The sequence below is a fragment of the Heteronotia binoei genome, chromosome 8, assembly GCF_032191835.1.
Source record: "Heteronotia binoei isolate CCM8104 ecotype False Entrance Well chromosome 8, APGP_CSIRO_Hbin_v1, whole genome shotgun sequence".
Taxonomy (NCBI): Eukaryota; Metazoa; Chordata; class Lepidosauria; order Squamata; family Gekkonidae; genus Heteronotia; species Heteronotia binoei.
In genome coordinates this window covers 86,889,433-86,906,224 of record NC_083230.1, presented here as the reverse complement: position 1 = coordinate 86,906,224, position 16,792 = coordinate 86,889,433, and the positions used below count along the sequence as shown (strand labels likewise).

Genomic DNA, 16,792 nt, shown 5'->3' with positions numbered 1-16,792 from the left:
CATTCTCATCAATAGGCAGCTCAAGGGGGTCCAAGGAATATCACAGTGTGGTCATGGATATGTATTTTCGGTTTCCTGAAAAATGAGGATATAATTCATTTGCATCATTGTCCTTCCTCGGGGTGTTATTTTAAGCCTTGCAACCACCCACTGACGAAGGTTAGACTCAGAGGATAGTGGTCTTGCAAATTCTCAGCTGGGAGTCAGGGTTCATTTTCCTACACCCAAGTGCAAGTCTCTAGGCCTCTCTGCTGCACCAACACATTTTGGTGAATAAAGGAAGAAAAAGTGCTCACATGGATACTTCTTGGGTTGCCTAAAGAGGCAGATGTTCCCTGGATAAACCTATGACCATTTACCCTTAACAGTTATAATTAAAAGGCAGATTCTGTATCTTGTCAGCCACCAGACTGCGGTGCTGCAAAACTCAGTGTGCACTGCATACTGAACAGCCAAAGAGTTATCTTTGATCATTGCAAGAATCCCACCCACCCCCTTCCCCAGTAGCAGAATTTGTTGTTGCTACAATCTGCTTGAAAATGCTAATGTGTCAGTGACAAATACTCGGTTACTGGAAGCACCTGCTACCTGCTCATCTTGTCCATACAAATATGTTAACCTCTTTCAAACAGGTTTTAATTTACTCATCTTCTTGGTAAAAAGCAGGGATTGGCTTCCCAAATCTTCTTCAGGACTTTAGTGCAATTCTAGAAAAATCTTGTGAGAACTGCTAAATTCTGGGGGGTGGAACAGTGATCAAGACAGAAGTTCAGCACTTCAATGATGGAAAAATCCAGCAAAGCTCTTATCAGAAATCACTAACGTAGCCTAACGTAGAAAAACTAACATAGCTCCAATCTTGTTCATGTGCTGGGGGACCTAATAATGGTCAGTTTGCATGATGCTACTGTCTAAAGGCTCAGAAGCAACAAGTGGGGCAGGAAGTGGTTTCCATCATGTAGGGGGCAAGCTTCATCTCCCCAAACCACTTCTACAATGTTCATCCTCACCCAATTCTCACCTACTCTCCGAAATCCTTCTTTCCAGTCGCTGAATATAGATATAGAGTGATATCTTGATATAGAGTGTTTTATTTAGAATTCCTGTGTAAACTTACCAAAGCTCTCGTTTGTTTTCTCTTAGCTTCAAATGTAATGGGTCAAATTATTCCTCCAAAACAAATTAGAAAAGGGAATTTGTTTTTTGGGGTTTTTTTTTGGGGGGGGGGGTAGCTCAGAAAACAAACATCCAGGAGTCAGGAGTGGTGTTTCTCTCTTTTTATTTAAAAACAGTGCTTCATTACCATTTGCAAAGGGTGAGGAAGGACTCCTCCCTTGCTTAGAGTTTATAAAAGCCAGCAACATGATCAATAATTTATACACATGGATAGTAATACAAAAAAAGGAATAAAAGCTAAAGATCTAACTACTCCGACCTTCACAATTCCAGCTACTTGATAATAATAAGAGTAACCCAATGAATACTGTATGGTTTGAAAGCTACTGTACAATATGATACTTAACCAGGGAGAGTGGGGAGGGAGAAGGATGTTAAGGAGGCGGCCACAAAGTCCCAGGATGCAGGTGCTGCTTCCCCAGAGCAGGGATCTGGGACTCTAGGCAAGTAGCCTGGGCATCCTGGGAAATGATCCAGAGGAGGGAAGAGCATCTAACTACAATGCATCCTATGGCCCCAAGGGTACCTGGCAAGGGAAAGGTGCAGGAGACACTGCATGAAGAGGCATGTCAGTCATTACCATCAGAGTCTGGGGCATTCTAGGCCTTGAACTGAAGAACTCCAAGTGTTAGCTAAGCCTGGAAGGTCAGTAAAGCATCATCTTGATGTTGCCCTACAGTCCTGGCTGTGATCTGCCATTGGACCAGCATTTTGCCTCAGTTATTTACAAAAAAAATTAAAATAAAATAAGAATTTAATAACATTTTTTTAAAAAAATCCAAATAAAAGTTCCTGGATGATTACTTTTTTCACTTACTATAAACAAATTGCCAGAACTGCAATGCATACTTAATACTGGGAAGAGAATTCCTAAATGACTTACACTGGGAATATACAAAGATATATATAAACTAGGTTCCTTGACAGTTATTTCTCAAAGCAGCAACAAACGCACTTCAATGTTTCGCCCCTAAAAGAGAGAAAGCTCAATAAGAGGTTTCCAATTTGCCTTTTAAGACAACCGTTAAATAAGTGGTATCATGATGCAAGATTGCTAGCCAAATGAATACTCCAGTGGACGGCTTGAGAGAGGGAAAAAGTTGGCAGGACAGACCTTCTCTGCTAGTAAGGAAGTTTATAACCTCGACATCTGGAAGTCTTTGGGTTTAATTATCTAGAAATCATCCCAAGTAATCCCTACCTGGCGGCAATTTAGAAATGTCAACCAGACAATGTTGACGCACGTATTCTCTAGTGTGTCCGGATCCCCACTGTTAGTTACAGCAGGCCACCCTAAAAATGGACATATTCCTGCATTTCATTTGACAGATAAGGAACAGAAGCAATACCACACCATATCTTGAAATTATCCAGACTAAAGGAAAGAATACAGGGGGGAGTACTTGGGAAAAGACCACTTTCACTTGGACTACCAGAAGGCAGCTGGCCTCTCTGAGGGAAGGTTTCATTACAAAATAAAAGCAACTTCAAAAGAGGAGAGAGGGAGGATAGGGGAAAGAAGGGATAGGCTGTTCAGAGGATAACATCACCAAAATAGTGTTTTATGCAACAAAGAATCAAGTCACGCTGGTGCATACTACAATGTTTGACATTTTCAAGAGCATGACAAAATTAAAAACACACATTCACACAGAATATCACACTGGCTCTTTGCTTTGTTCACTAGGATTTTCATTTTCCTATTTTAAAACCAGTGCAAACAGGCAAACACACTCTTTAAATCTCCCCTGCCCCAGGACTAAGGGTCCCTCAGATGCTGGCTTGCTGGAGATGTGTTCTATTTCCCAGGATGCCTGCAATGTTCCTTTTAGGAGGGGGACACAGCAAAAGATATGCTTGCCAAATTTGGTTTCCATAGTTGAATTCCAGATTGCCCCCCCCCCCCCCCCCAGCAATTTACTAGGCATCTATAAAGAGAAGGGGATGTAGGAGGATGTGGAAAGCCCCAATTGCATCCACCTATGAAAATGTTGGGGTTGTTCAAGAAATCAAACAGTAAAATCTTACAAGAAACCTGCTGTGCAGCAAAACTGGTGCACTGGTTTTTGTAGGCTTTTAGAGATGCTGAGATACAAGAATGTCTAATTAGTAATAGTGTTCCTCCTTCTACCATGAATCTGTATTTCACAAAGAAAGATTGTACTGTTCTTCCATTTTATAGATGGAGAAGCAAACTGTAACAACCATCTTGGCCTCAGTCAACAAGTACTATGGCAATGCACCTCAGATGACCACCCAAGCTGGCTGGTTCTCAAGCTGCTTGTAATGGGATGCATTACACACTCTGCTTGGTCTTGTATATCTAGTTCTGAGGGAGACTCCTCTTCCTTACTACAAGAACTATGGAACACAGACAATCCAAATGGAATCCAAATTAGGAGTGCTCAGATTTTCAAAAGTAAGAGTCTATCAACACGAGGTTCATAGCAGAGCTTTGCAAGGAAGAGTCAGTGCCAGGAAAATGCTTCTCAGTTCATGTAATTGATTATTTGGCCCACAGTTTTTTGCTGCGTCTCACTCCCCGGGGCAGGGGTCCTTTTCCAGCCCTCACCTGCCATGTGATGGAAAGAGGCTTATCAGCAAACAACACTAAGTGATTTCTAGAAGTCAGACCAACCCCCCCCCCCCTTCTTCCCCATTTCCTCAATCTTGCGAAAGACCAGTACCCCACTCCCCTCTCCCCATTCCATTTTTAACCTAACTAAAATATTTATATACAAAAAACCCCAGAAATTGTCCCAACAGCAACAAACCAAACTTTGGCTTGGGGGAAAAAACGCAAGACAATAAAAACAAAAAACAACAAAAAAATCCAAACAGAAAGTAGCCAACAGGCTGGCAGTTTAGTGTCACCTCATTCCAGAGAATCAATATCATTAGAGTTTCTAGCTTCATTAAGATCCACCACCACCCCCCACCCCAAGCCCTTCTTGCTTCAGGCACCCCTTTCTATGGCAAGCACTAAGAGGGCACACATGGAAATGGGAAAAGGGGCAAGTGGAGAGCAACTGGGCCAGTGACCCTCCTGGGTAAGCCCTGTTTGTTGAAGAATTTCAGGACATCTCTGTTCCTATGCTGACATCACTGGCCAGTGTGCATGGTGACAGGAGTTGAAAAGACTTCAGCTACAAGTCCACCCCCTTCCTGCCCTTCCAAGGATGAGAGGTCACCCAGTACCAATTTAGGCAGGCCAGGGAGTCAAAGGGAATTGTGCTTCTCTAATATTCAGGGTTTTTAAGATAGAGCTGCAGAGAACCTGCAGTAGGTGCTGAGAAAATTCTGATGGCCAAGAGGGCAAAGTGGGATCCTCCTTCTTCCCCCTGGATTTCCAAAATTCACGTCAGACATTTAAGAGTAGTGGTCTGGCTTGTCCTCATGCTTCCACAGCAACTTTCAAAAGTGTCTGCAGGGTAAAAATAAAGGCCATTCTTTCATAAGGAAACAGAAAGGGTCTTCCTGATGAATCTCTCCATTTGCATTCTACAGTATGTACTCAAACCAAGCCTGGATGCAGATTTCTCGCTGGAACGACACATTGGTACTCAAAAAGTGACTGCACAAATGCCACAGCAGGATTCTCTTTGTGTTTTCACACAACAGTTGAAATCCATTTCTGCCTGCCCCCTGATGATGAAACTATACAATGACTACTGCCAGAATAGTGTTATGACACGAAAAAAATCCCCTCATGCCCTGTTCCTAGGGCCTCAATCCAGTCTCTCTCTTCATGCAATTTTTGGATGGTATACTTGCAGCAAAGCTAAGTATCTTGTGGCGGGGGGGGGGGGGGGGGAGAGAAGAGGGATCTCGGACACTGGGTAGCTCAGAGTGCTACTGGTGCAAGCTTTTTTGGCCACTGTTCCTCTAACCAGTAGGCTGTGTGCACTTTGCCATTATGCTCCTTGTTAATCAAAGACAGACCATGGCTTTAAGTTCTGTTGTCACTGTCCCACATCTGCTGCTCCTCCAGGAAAAAGAAAAAAAGGGAGGAAGATGGGAAAAGAGGAAGACCATAGCAAGTGAAAGAAACTTAAGAGCTAGAGCCTTGGTAGTGGACATCAATCACTAAATTTAGGTGCATGTATAGAAGCAACAGGATCGCAAATTTATTTCAAGTCTTGTCCCCTAAAACCGTTAACAGACAAAGTCTTTGGGCAGCTCTAGGGAGTCTCGTCACAGAATCTGTAAAATCCTCTGGAACTGCTCCAAGCCCATGTATGATGGTAAGAAAATGGGGAGGGGAAGAAGGATGTTTGCATTTCCAACCAATGTGCAGGTTCCAGCTGCAGCCAATCAGCACTGCTGTCCCGCAGGTAGAGAGGCTCTTCCTCGTCCATCATGGGCCTCAGGCACCAGACCCAGGTAGCACAAGTGTCTGCATGTTCCTGATTTGAGTTCCATGATATTGGTTCCTAATGGTGCTCCTTAGCACTATTTGTCTCCTTTGTGATTGGTAGGATAAGCTATGCATATACAGACATGGAAATTCATTATGTTTACCACAGTTAAAAAAACAACCAAAAACCCAAAAATGCACAATCTTTGGAACAAAAGAATTAAAGGCAGAAATTTAAAGGAAAAAAATACATATTCAAAGAACATAGTGAGGTATAAAAAAGTATTTCTCTTGTTTTTTTTCTTTTTCTTTTGTTTTTCCTCCTCTTCTTGCTATAGAGTTCCTCTACTAGTAAATATTGCAATAGCCAGGCCTCATGAACTGGGGGGCTGTCCCACTTGCAGGGGGGTCACGTCACTTCAGTAGGGGGCGAACCGGCTGTAGCCGCCTCGATATAAACTTGCCTGCAGAAGTTAATGGAGAAAAGAAAGCAGAGGTTAAAAGACTCTGGAAATGGGTGCCAAATCTGGCATTTGAAAGGTTCACTCCCAGAATAACCCAAGGATTAAAGAAGCCCTAAAACTTTCTAGGCCAGCATTTTCTCAAGCACCAACCAGTGCCATATATACTTTCAAGAGCAAGAAGTCCCTCAGATTCTGGGGACAATGGGTTGGATCCAGCAAATTTTGCCACTGCATCTCATCCAATTCCTCTCCCTTCTACTGTCACTATTTCAGATGACTTTCATTCGTGCATTCCTATGAAACCCCTACATAGTCTTTTCTGGTAGTCAAAGGGACCTCCCTTTGTTTTCCACTAGCAGGAAAGATAGTTTGATCCAACCCAATGTACGATATATTTTATCCCTAATCTAATACACCTAATCTTGTTACTCTTACCCAGGGCTTTTTTTTGTAGAAAAAGCCCAGCAGGAACTCATTTGCACATTAGGCCACTTCCCCTGACATCACCATTGTTTCACCTAGAGCATTTTTGGTTAAAGAAGGCCAGCTGGAACTTATTTGCATATTAGGTCACACCCCCTGACACCAAGCTAGCCAGAACTCCGTTCCTGTGCATTCCTTCTCAAAAAAAGCCTTGCTCTTACCTAAAATTGGTATTTATTTTATTTATTTATATTATTATGTATCTTCTTACTTTATAGCCTGACTTTCTCACTGACTCTCAAGGCGGGTTACACAACACAAAACTATGCAGGGAAACAGCATGAGACATTAAAGGAATAATGCAATAGGACTAGGAGCTACAAGTTTGTCTTGTGTCCTACCAACCTGCTGTGTTTGCTAGATCTAGGTGGTATGGACCTCCCAGAGCCAGCCTAAAGACTGGTATCTGTCAGTCTTTCAGTTAAAGCCAAACCAGAAATTGCCCTTCAGGCATGAAGAGCACCCACAGGTATAAGTTCCATTTTACTGGGGGCGGGGAGGTAAGAATTAGGAATACTTGAGAGCAGAACAGAAGCTAGCTGGGTGGCATGGCTCATTTCCCAAATAAACCTTCTGAGAATAGTGTGCTGTAGCAGCCATCCAGCTCAGGGGAACTCTGTTACAGTCCACACCAAGATTGTATTGTGCTGCTGAAATGATTCCTCTTCTGCAGTCTGCTGGTAATGGAACTGGAGTTCCCCATGGAACCTAGCTGTGCTGTATCCCCACTAAAATCTAACAGTACTCCATTTATATACATAAGCTCAGGAGGAAGCACCATTCACTGTAATGAGACTGACTTGGTTTCTTTTGGCCACTGACAATACTATGACCGATCCATTAACTACTAACTTCCTGACTGTGCAATTCTATTGTTTTGTGTGGAGTGTTAAAAGGTTTTTTTTTTTTTGGCAGGGGAGGGGGGGGGGAGGAGATAGGACCAGAAACAACCCTACAGGATCTGGGGATTCAAAAGCACTGAAATAAATTCTTCAAATCCCCCATTCTTCAAATACAGAGAAGGAAAGTTCAACATCAAAAGGCAGCTTGAAATAATTTGAATTTATATATGTGTGTTCCTTTAATTGCTGGTAAATTGCAGTGGTGAAAGAGGGGGAATGAGTAAGTGAGGTGACTGGTTGGTGACTGAGAGAGTGTGGGCAGAGATAAGAAGCTTGTGTGGGGGGGGACAGAGAGAGAGGGAGAGAGATCAGCAGTTAACTCTCAGCAGAGTGACAGCAATTAACAGTCAGTTGTGGTCAGTCTACAGAGTCTGAGAAGCAGTCTTCTGATTAGAATCCCATATAGTGCTGTGAAAGGCATTAAGATTCTAGGTAAGAAAAGTAGAATACTTTAGAGAACATATAGGAGTTAGAAAGCCAAAACCTAATATTGTCAGAGTATAGGAGTGCGAGAGGCAGAAGCTGTCAGAAAGTTGAGTTAAGAAGAGAAAGGAGGATTTGAGCATGAGGAGTGTATGAAGTAAAAGAGTGACACCTCAGACAGAAGTTACTTATTCACTGAAGAATTAAGCCATAAACATCTTGATACCAATATGCTTATTGTACAAATAAAGTTTTATTTTGTTTTATATTAACCTGGAGTCCTATAAGAGTCTCATCCTCAGGATTACATGGGCCAACAAAGAGAGCTTGGGCACAATTCAGTTGGGGAACATTAGTGTTTGGAGTTAAATTCCTGATGGCAGCATTACATACTTTAAGAGGGAAATCGTGACACATCCACTCTAGGATATACAATTCATGGCATTAGGTGGGAGAAATCTAAACTTTCTTCCCTTGTGGCATGGTTCTAACTCCTCATCTACTCCCTCACCTGAATGAAATTAAAGAGAAAAGAAAGCTGACCACACTGACCAGTTTGACCCTCCCTCTTCCCCTTCATTCCTCCTGCTTCTTTCCAATCCAGGGAAGGACCGCCAAATAATGTATTGCTCTGCTTTGGATTCAGCAGATTCAAGAGGGTGGTTCTTTCCCTCCTCCCTTTTACTTTAATGCACCATATTCCAAGGTCTTCTCAGCCTGACAAGGGTTAATTTGCGGTTTTCAGTTCCACTGGTATGCTACCATGTAACAGTGACATGGATGGTATTTCTTTTATTTTAAAGAACATGGCAGCAAATAAGCCTGCCCACCTATTTCTTCTGTCAGGTGCACAAACAGAACTTTGCCAATGCCCACAAGGCGGCTAGGCACTGTAACATGTTAAAAAAAAACTCTGTGCAAAACAAGTCTGACAAGAAGAAAAGCAGGCACCCCCCCCCAAAAAAAAACCCCTCCCAAAACCTGATGTGAAACAGCACCAACAGCACTCTCTGATGCTCTCCATTAAAAATGTTTATGTGAATCATGGCAAGCGGAGACTAAATACAAAGCCTGGATAGGACCTCAATGTACCAAGGTCTGCTTTAAGTAAAAATTTAGCTTCATTTGCTTAATATGTCAGTGTTCATAATAAACAAAGTGATACTGGCAGAGATTAAATTGGGTCCCTTGATTTAGGCATGCCAGCACACATGACATGCAGATGCAGTATTTAAGGGTCCAACTGCATGCAAGGTCTGCTCCAGGAATTTTGAGCTTGTGGACTTATGTTCAGATGGTGCCTTACATTTGGGGATTCTACTATGTTCTGATTTGGCAGATGATGGTGTCTTTGGCTGGGTGCTGAAATGGTACTTGCAAATCATGGGTCTCTTTCTGGTTGTTGTCCTTTAAACCTATGCCATGTTTTAAGAACTGACCTGCTCAGTGGCCCCATGTCCTATGGGTGCAAAAGCAGTAGCCAGCAGGAGCATAGTCCTTTCTGAACGAAGCATTCCCAGTGTAAGAGAATGCCCTCTCCCTTTGAGGATTGTGTCACTTGCCTGTTTCCACAGGCAGGAGAAAAGCTTTCTTGATCTGCCAGGCTTATAATCATAGAGTTGGAAGAGTCCATAGGGACCATCTCATCCAACCCACTGCTCAATGCAGGGTCAGCTTAGAGCATCCCTGACAAGTGTTTGTCCAGTTACTACCTAAAGACTACCAGTGAGGAGGAATTCACCACCTCCCCCGGTAGCTGATTCCACTGCTGAACAACTCTTACTGTCAAAAAGTTCTTCCTAATAACCGGTCAGTACCTTCCCGCCCTTAATTTAAACCCATTATTGTGAGTCCTCTCCTCTGCTTCCAATAGGAACAGCTCCTTGCCCTCCTCTAAGTGACAGCCCTTCAAATACTTATGGAGAGTAATCATATCCCCCCCTCCATCTCCTCTTCTCCAGACTGAACATTCCCAAGTTCCTAAACCTTTCCTCTTAGGGGTTGGCCATCCTCATTGCTCTCCTCTGCATCCACTCCTTTCTGTTCACATCCTTCTTGAGCTGAGGCCTCCAGAACTGCACACAATGCTCTAGGTGTGGCCTGACTAATGCCATGTACAGCGGGACTATGGCATCTTGCAACTGGATGTTAAAACATTTTTTAAAAAATCCAAATCAAAGTTCCTGGGTGATTACTTTTTTTCACTTACTATAAACAAATTGCCAGAACTGCAATGCATACTTAATACTGGGAAGAGAATTCCTAAATGACTTACATTCTGCTCTTTAATTTACAGTTAACTTACTGCTCTTTAACTTACAGTCTATCTGTACCTCAAGATCTTGTTTACACACACAGCTAACCAGAAGTGTATCCCCCACCCAGTACAGTACGTGTGTTTCTCATTTTTGTTACACAGATGTAGAACTCAGCACTTATCCTTGTTAAATTTCCTCTTCTGGTCAGATCTCACTGAATTCTATATCTTCTGGTGTGTTCGCTGCTCCTCTCAATTTGGTTGTCATCTGCAGATTTAATGAGTAGCCCCTCCACACAGTCATCCATATCACTGATAAAAATATTGAAAAATACCAGGCCCAAAACTGCTTCTGACATATCTCTTGCCCAGGATTGGAGCATTTCGTCCTGAATAATGTTTGATTTCCTGTTTGTTTTATTTTCAATTTTGACTATTCTTTGCAGGTATTAATTGATTTCTTATGTTGCAAACTGCTGTGCAAATAATTGTAGAAAGGCAATATGCAAACACAGTAAATAAACGATGGCTCAGAACAGCTTAATTATCTATTACCCTTTCACAGGATCCACTTCTGGTCCCACTTCGTGTTCATATTTTTTTCATTTCCCTTATCTCCCCTCTAAAAAGTGATTTAGCATGTTTGCTAAATGTGGCAGGACTGCATTATATTCAAGGAGGCACACTGGAAGCATTGGGGAACAATATTATTTTCCTCATTTTTAAAAATTATCCTCACATTTCACCACTCTCAGTTGACACAAAGGGTAAGTTTGAACACTACTTTATTCTTCTATTTCCTTAACAGTAACGGGTATGCCTGATGCCTCATCTCCTTTACAATACATGGAATTATCCATGCAAAACACCACAGGCAAAGACCTCTGAAAAGTTACAAAGGAAAGAAAGAAGGTCATACTCACCACAGCGCCAACTCCATAGCTAGCGGCAGGGGCAAGGGCGTGGTAAGGGTCTGCTGTGTACACCCTGCCATAGCTGAAAAAAGGAAGGGGAAAAGAAAAAGACAAGTCAAGCCACAGGAAGAGAATAGATTCATTCAAAGAAAATAGGGCCCACCAGTTTTCCTCCACACCCAAAAAGGATGTCTTTCAAAAAGGAATTCCTGGATATTCATAAGACTCAAATACACGTTCCCCCCCTGCCGCCCCCACAAAAGTAAATGCAAAGCTTGATTTTAAAAAACACCACATTTTTCTTGGCTTACTGTAAGCATAATACAATGCTTACTGTAAGCATAATTGCAAAAATTTACTTTTTTGTTTTTATTAAAGATTGGTCACAAAAGGGTAATGGGCTTTAAATCGCAAAACTTCCACTACAGTTGTGACCATTTTGGTTCATCAGGGGCAGGTGAGAAGTGGACTGCCAGCATCTGCAGCTCTTAGCAGAAGAGGAACCTGCTGGTATTAGGACAAGCATTGCCGGCCTGCCAAAAAGAGTAGCATGAAAAGTGCTCCAGGTACACAAGATGCACACAAGAGCAAAGGATATGAACACTGCTTCCATGCAACTGTGACACTATGTTGCTCTAAGTAAAGAAACCCAGTATTCCTTGCACAGAGGTGGCAATTTGAATGTATATAAACTAAAATATACCCAGATTTACAATGCCCTTCCCTGCCTTCAAGAAGTGACAACCGTGAAGGTCAGAATCTTGTCCAAGGTCAAAGGGCAGAGTTGCTTGCTCACTCTTAGCAAATCAGCAACTCCCCCAAAATACAGACAATGGAAGTGAAAACACAGAACCATGTACTTCTGGTCTCCTGTTATACACATCTAGTAGCTATGCCTGGATGCAAAGCTTTGGAGATTTTTTCTGGAGTGCACTAGGGAGAAGTGGGCTGATGGGAATACTAAATGGTCCCCAGGTTCTCTGGAACAACTACTGCTTACATACCCATCGCTGTAAGCCGCTGCAGCGGCTGCAGCAGCAGTGGCTGCTGTTGCAGTAGCAGGCTGTGCATATCTGTAGGCTGCATATCCGCCCTGCAGGAAAGAAGAGAACTGACTTTATAGATACCCATCCCCTCACCCAAAGCTGAGTCACACACACAAACACAGAGAGAAGAAATGTTTCAAACTGCATCGATTCCCATGTTGTAACTATCAGCAAAAGCCTTTCAAAACCCATCTATATTTTGTCATTCCCCATCCAAACGGCTTCTGTATGACACAATACGTCTGTTAGATAGTTCAATGGAAAAAGGATATGGCTGTGATCCTCTACAAAAGAAATTAAATCCACAAAAGGAAAAAAAAAACAGGGAGCAAGTGTTATCAAGTATACATTTTATTAAAAGACAAAGGAATCCAGTTGACCCAAGAACTACCCCAGAGACTCTTTCTGTACAGCTGTTTTTGAGGGAAAATTCAAATCCAGATCCTCGAAGAGACACATGCACAACTGCTGACCTGGTCTTGAGGCTGTTGGCTTGTTAGCCCCAATCTTTTGAATTAGCCAGAACAAAGATTTTTTTTGGGGGGGGGGGGAGAGAATTCAATGGAAAAAGTAACTAATGACATTGTGCCTAACTAATGTAGAACACTAGCTGTATCTATCACATTTGCAGTGAAGAGAAGAACAATTTCCAGTAGGTTCTCTAAAGTTTCTGAGCACTGACATTCAGTTACAAAGAACTGTGTAGGCTGAAGACTATCTTGAAAAGAAGAATTCTCAAAGTGGAAAGGGTTATTCAAATGCAGTTGTCAAGGGCCAGCCCTAGAGTGGTCTCAATATGAAAATGTCGTTCTTCTTCGTGGCCTGCCACTCCTGCTCTAATTCCTCTGCCCCTTTAACCCATTCAGAGTATCTTTTGAGCCTCTACACTATATCCTTCCTTTCCATAAATCTTTATACTGGTAACATTTGGCTGGGAGTATGCAATGGAATACTGCTGACCTGATACGTCCAAAATTTCCTGTATTAGATCAGACTGGCAATATCTGACACTGTGCAAGAGTTTCCTGATTCTTTATTTTTTTCCCTGAACAAATACCAGAATTATCTGGGACCAGGTTGGGAAGCCTTTTATTGTTCACAGGGGGTCCAGAGCACACTGGCCCTTCCAGGGTCATTATTGTTGATGGGAAGACTTGGCCATCTACCACCCATTCTTTTCAATGTTCACGGCAGCAACTGGAGCCATGACAGAGAGAGATCTCTTTCCTTGCTACGAATGTTCTCTCTAAGCTGGGGATTCTTGTGGGCAAAAATCCTACTGTGTTAGCTACTAGCATTAAAGTTGTGAGCAAGCCTACATTTGCCTATCATGTAAACCTAGCCTAGAGGAAGCATCTGTGTGTTTAGACTGAAAAGCTGTAAGGAGACCAGTGAAAATCTGTGTGTATTTGCTCACTTCTGCACACTAAAGGGAACCTTGCTTTACCTGTAAGGGAGGGGGAAGCCTGCAACAGGGCTGGCTACCACCCTGGCTATTGAAAACAGTGCCCCTTTAAGACTAAAGGCTGCTGTGCTGTGGAGCATCTGGGAGTCAGCAGCCCTCCCTCCCTCCCCAGTCTTGCCATCTCTGGTGCGAAGGAGGCACTGGCAAATTTATAATTCTGTGTGGGAATGTCAGGAACAGTAGTATTGGGTGTGTTGTTCCAATATGACGTTCATGAACTTGACAATACTCCTGGTATTTAACAAAAAAATGATTAATATCACCCTTTCCAGCAACTCCACAATCCTACTTTGGGGCAACTTCAAGTTCTGAGTCACAGCCTTATGCCTCTGGTTAGCTGTCCTCCTCTGTTTTCTTCCTTGACTTCCATGCCCGAATATCTCCATCGCATTCCATTGAAAATTTGGCCTCTGATTTAAGTGACTCCAATAACATATGAACTCATGAAGCTGTTTTATACAAAGTCAAACTATTGGTCTATCAAGGTCTACTCTGACAGGCAGAGGCTCTCCAGGGCCTCAAGAAGAGGTCTTTCACACATTACCTATTACCTGAGTGTTTTAACTGATGATTCCACAGACTGAACCTGGGGCCTTCTGCATGCAAAGCAGATGCTTTATCACTTGGTCACAGCCACATTATCTGTATCTTCCACAAAAACCTTTCTGGATCGCAGACACTTCAGCTTTTATTGCATTGGCTGTTAGCTCCTATTAGCATCACTATGTCTTTTATCAATCTCAACTACCATCATCCTGTATGTCTTTCTTCAGAGACTGAAGGCCCATCACTTAAGACTGGGTCAAACCTTCATGCCATGCATTATACCCCAGTTCTAGTGGCACTGTTACCAACACTGAATATCAACAAGTCTTGCTTAAAAATCCAATTGTTAATTATGAAAAGACATAATTTTGTTTCCCTTCCAATGCCCAGCTCAGCTGGATGCGGGGGTAGGGTGGGGAATGGATTTTTATACAATATTTATTTCTTGATGGACCCATTACATTATTTCTGGGAATAAAAATTACACTTTTAAAGGCACTAAAATGTCATGAGCTGAGAGTACAATCATTGCAAACAGAATGCAGGCTGGCAGTATCATTCTACTCTAATTTCCATGTACCTTTGAAGACATAATTAACACAAATAATTTTAAAACAATACAGCTTTTCAAACAATGTGTTAAAATGGTATGGAAAACTTGTCTCTTTACTCTAAAACTCATTCAGACTTTGTACCATTTTGCATTCTAAACCACTGCCCACCAGCTATATGTAACTCTGCTCACTGTACCTCATCCCTTGTCTGAAGAAGTATGCATGCATACGAAAGCTTATATACTGAATAAAACTTTGTTGGTGTTAAAGGTGCTACTGGACTCCTACTCTGTTCTATTGCTTCAGACCCACATGGCTGCCCACCTGGATCTATACTCATTCAGACATTTTATACAGATAAGCCATTATAGTAAATGCTAAGAATTTTGAAACCATGTTAACACTAAGTAAAAATAACTCACTGGGAAGGTAACAACAGGTGCGGATTCTCAGATCTGTATTATGCCACCAAATGAGAGCAAAACTAAAATAGGTAAAATGACATTTGAGTGATGCTTGATGAAGATATCTATGAACTCAAAAGCTTACATATGCTTGTCAACAACCTAATTGATCCTATCTGCATCTCCTGCTTTTTGGGACCAGCATGACAATTCCTATTTACTGAACTGACCCACAAGGCAGTGAAAACTTCATGGCTCCTCCACTGTTTAGTAGCAAGAGTAAGCTACTATATTTTGGGTAGGGACAGCTCCAAACGAAAGAGTGCAGAAGTGCTCAACTTTATCATTGATGAAAATATTTTGTTTGTGGTGCATAAATTCTTTCAATCCACTGTTAGCTTAAAGGCAGACATTAAGTGATCCGGAATTATCCAGAAATTCTCAAGATATTTCTGGAGAACCTTATGTGTGGAGCGATCGAAGATCGGTACAGAAATGAAATTTTATCTTTACCTTGTCTGCTATACGATGGAGAAGTCTGCTGTAAGTATTGCAGAACTCTGAGTTTACCTGCTTAAATGGTAAAACATATCCATAGAAAAGGATTTTCAAAATGACTGATAATTGGAACTTACGGAAGGTTGATTCCCCTACTATATATGTGCAATGATTCAGTGATGTGTTAACATGGTTCCAAACAGGCATCACTTACTACAGTAGAATGTAGAGCTGTCTCATTGCTTTCCTTACCAACAGTGAAAAAAGCACACTATTCTGACCCTTCCACTTTTGAACTGTAAGTCTGAATTAGTTCCACAGCACTGTCAGGAAGCTACAGAGAGAATTTTACAATGAAAAAGAAATGAACTTCTATCAAAAAGTCAGATATAAATATATTTGCTGTTATCAATTTTTTTTTAAATTAAAAAACAGGCTACATAACTACAGATAAATGTGATATTCAAGCATCAGCAAATGTACTGCGCATCTTCTGTCCTTGGCAACACCGGCTGCCAAGCAGCTTGCCGCCTGCTCAGTGCATCCCCTTCCCCGAGATATTTTCTGCTGACATTTGAGACAAATCAGTTTTCAAGTGTGATTGCGAACATGAGGACGAGATGCAGTTTGAAACGTCAGGAAAAGCCCCCCGCCCCCTTTAATCTCTTTAACTTGCATTTCTTGTAAAGGAAAGAGGGGACTGGAATCAGGTTGGGAGAAGGGGAAATGGTGTAACATTTATTAATCAAATTAAAAACTAAGCATGCTGACATTTGGAACTAAAAAAAACAACCAGCAAGATCACCACGTTCAGACTTATATTGGCTAGTTCTATCTATCCCAGCATTCTCTTGGGACAGCAGTTTTGCCCTAGGCTCTACCACAAGCTCGGTGAAGTACACAGCCTCAATTACTAGAGCGTGCAGCCACAACGACCTGCTATTACGGAAACAGTCAGTCACCACTGGAGTTAACATTCCAAATCTTAAACAAGTCCCATATAAACCCAAATTAAAGAAAGGAGGGGGGAAAAAAGGCTCCCACCCTAACCCTGTCCCACACCACAAAATGTTAATAATTATAACAAGCAATGACCCATCTGTTATATCAGAGAAGGGAACAGAGACTCCACTGAGAGATTTAGAGCGAGATGTTAACATTTCTTCAGCTGACTGCACAACAAAACGGAAAAAAAAGGAAAAATAATTCATTGGAAAAACGAAGTTAAAAATAGCTGATGTGTATTTTCTGGTAAACATGCATTGATGCAGATGTGAAACTGTTAATATAAAATAAAGAATGC

The 16,792-nt window shown here is 41.9% G+C and overlaps 1 protein-coding gene across 15 annotated transcripts in view; it reads right to left on the bottom strand.

The window, feature by feature from the left end:
* Positions 1 to 1,262: 1,262 nt before the first annotated feature.
* The window catches only part of RBFOX2 (RNA binding fox-1 homolog 2), a 268,012-nt gene continuing 252,482 nt past the window's right edge, over positions 1,263 to 16,792 (bottom strand). For 14 of the 15 annotated variants that reach the window (XM_060245527.1, XM_060245531.1, XM_060245537.1 and 11 more), the window contains 3 exons: positions 11,981 to 12,069; positions 10,986 to 11,058; positions 1,263 to 5,997 (listed from right to left, as the gene is read on the bottom strand). In XM_060245527.1, the coding sequence (XP_060101510.1) occupies positions 5,953 to 5,997; positions 10,986 to 11,058; positions 11,981 to 12,069 (207 nt within the window). In that variant the 3' untranslated portion in view covers positions 1,263 to 5,952. Of the gene's footprint in view, positions 5,998 to 10,985; positions 11,059 to 11,980; positions 12,070 to 16,792 lie in introns of those variants that run through there. The other variant, XR_009555753.1, reaches the window with a different exon arrangement.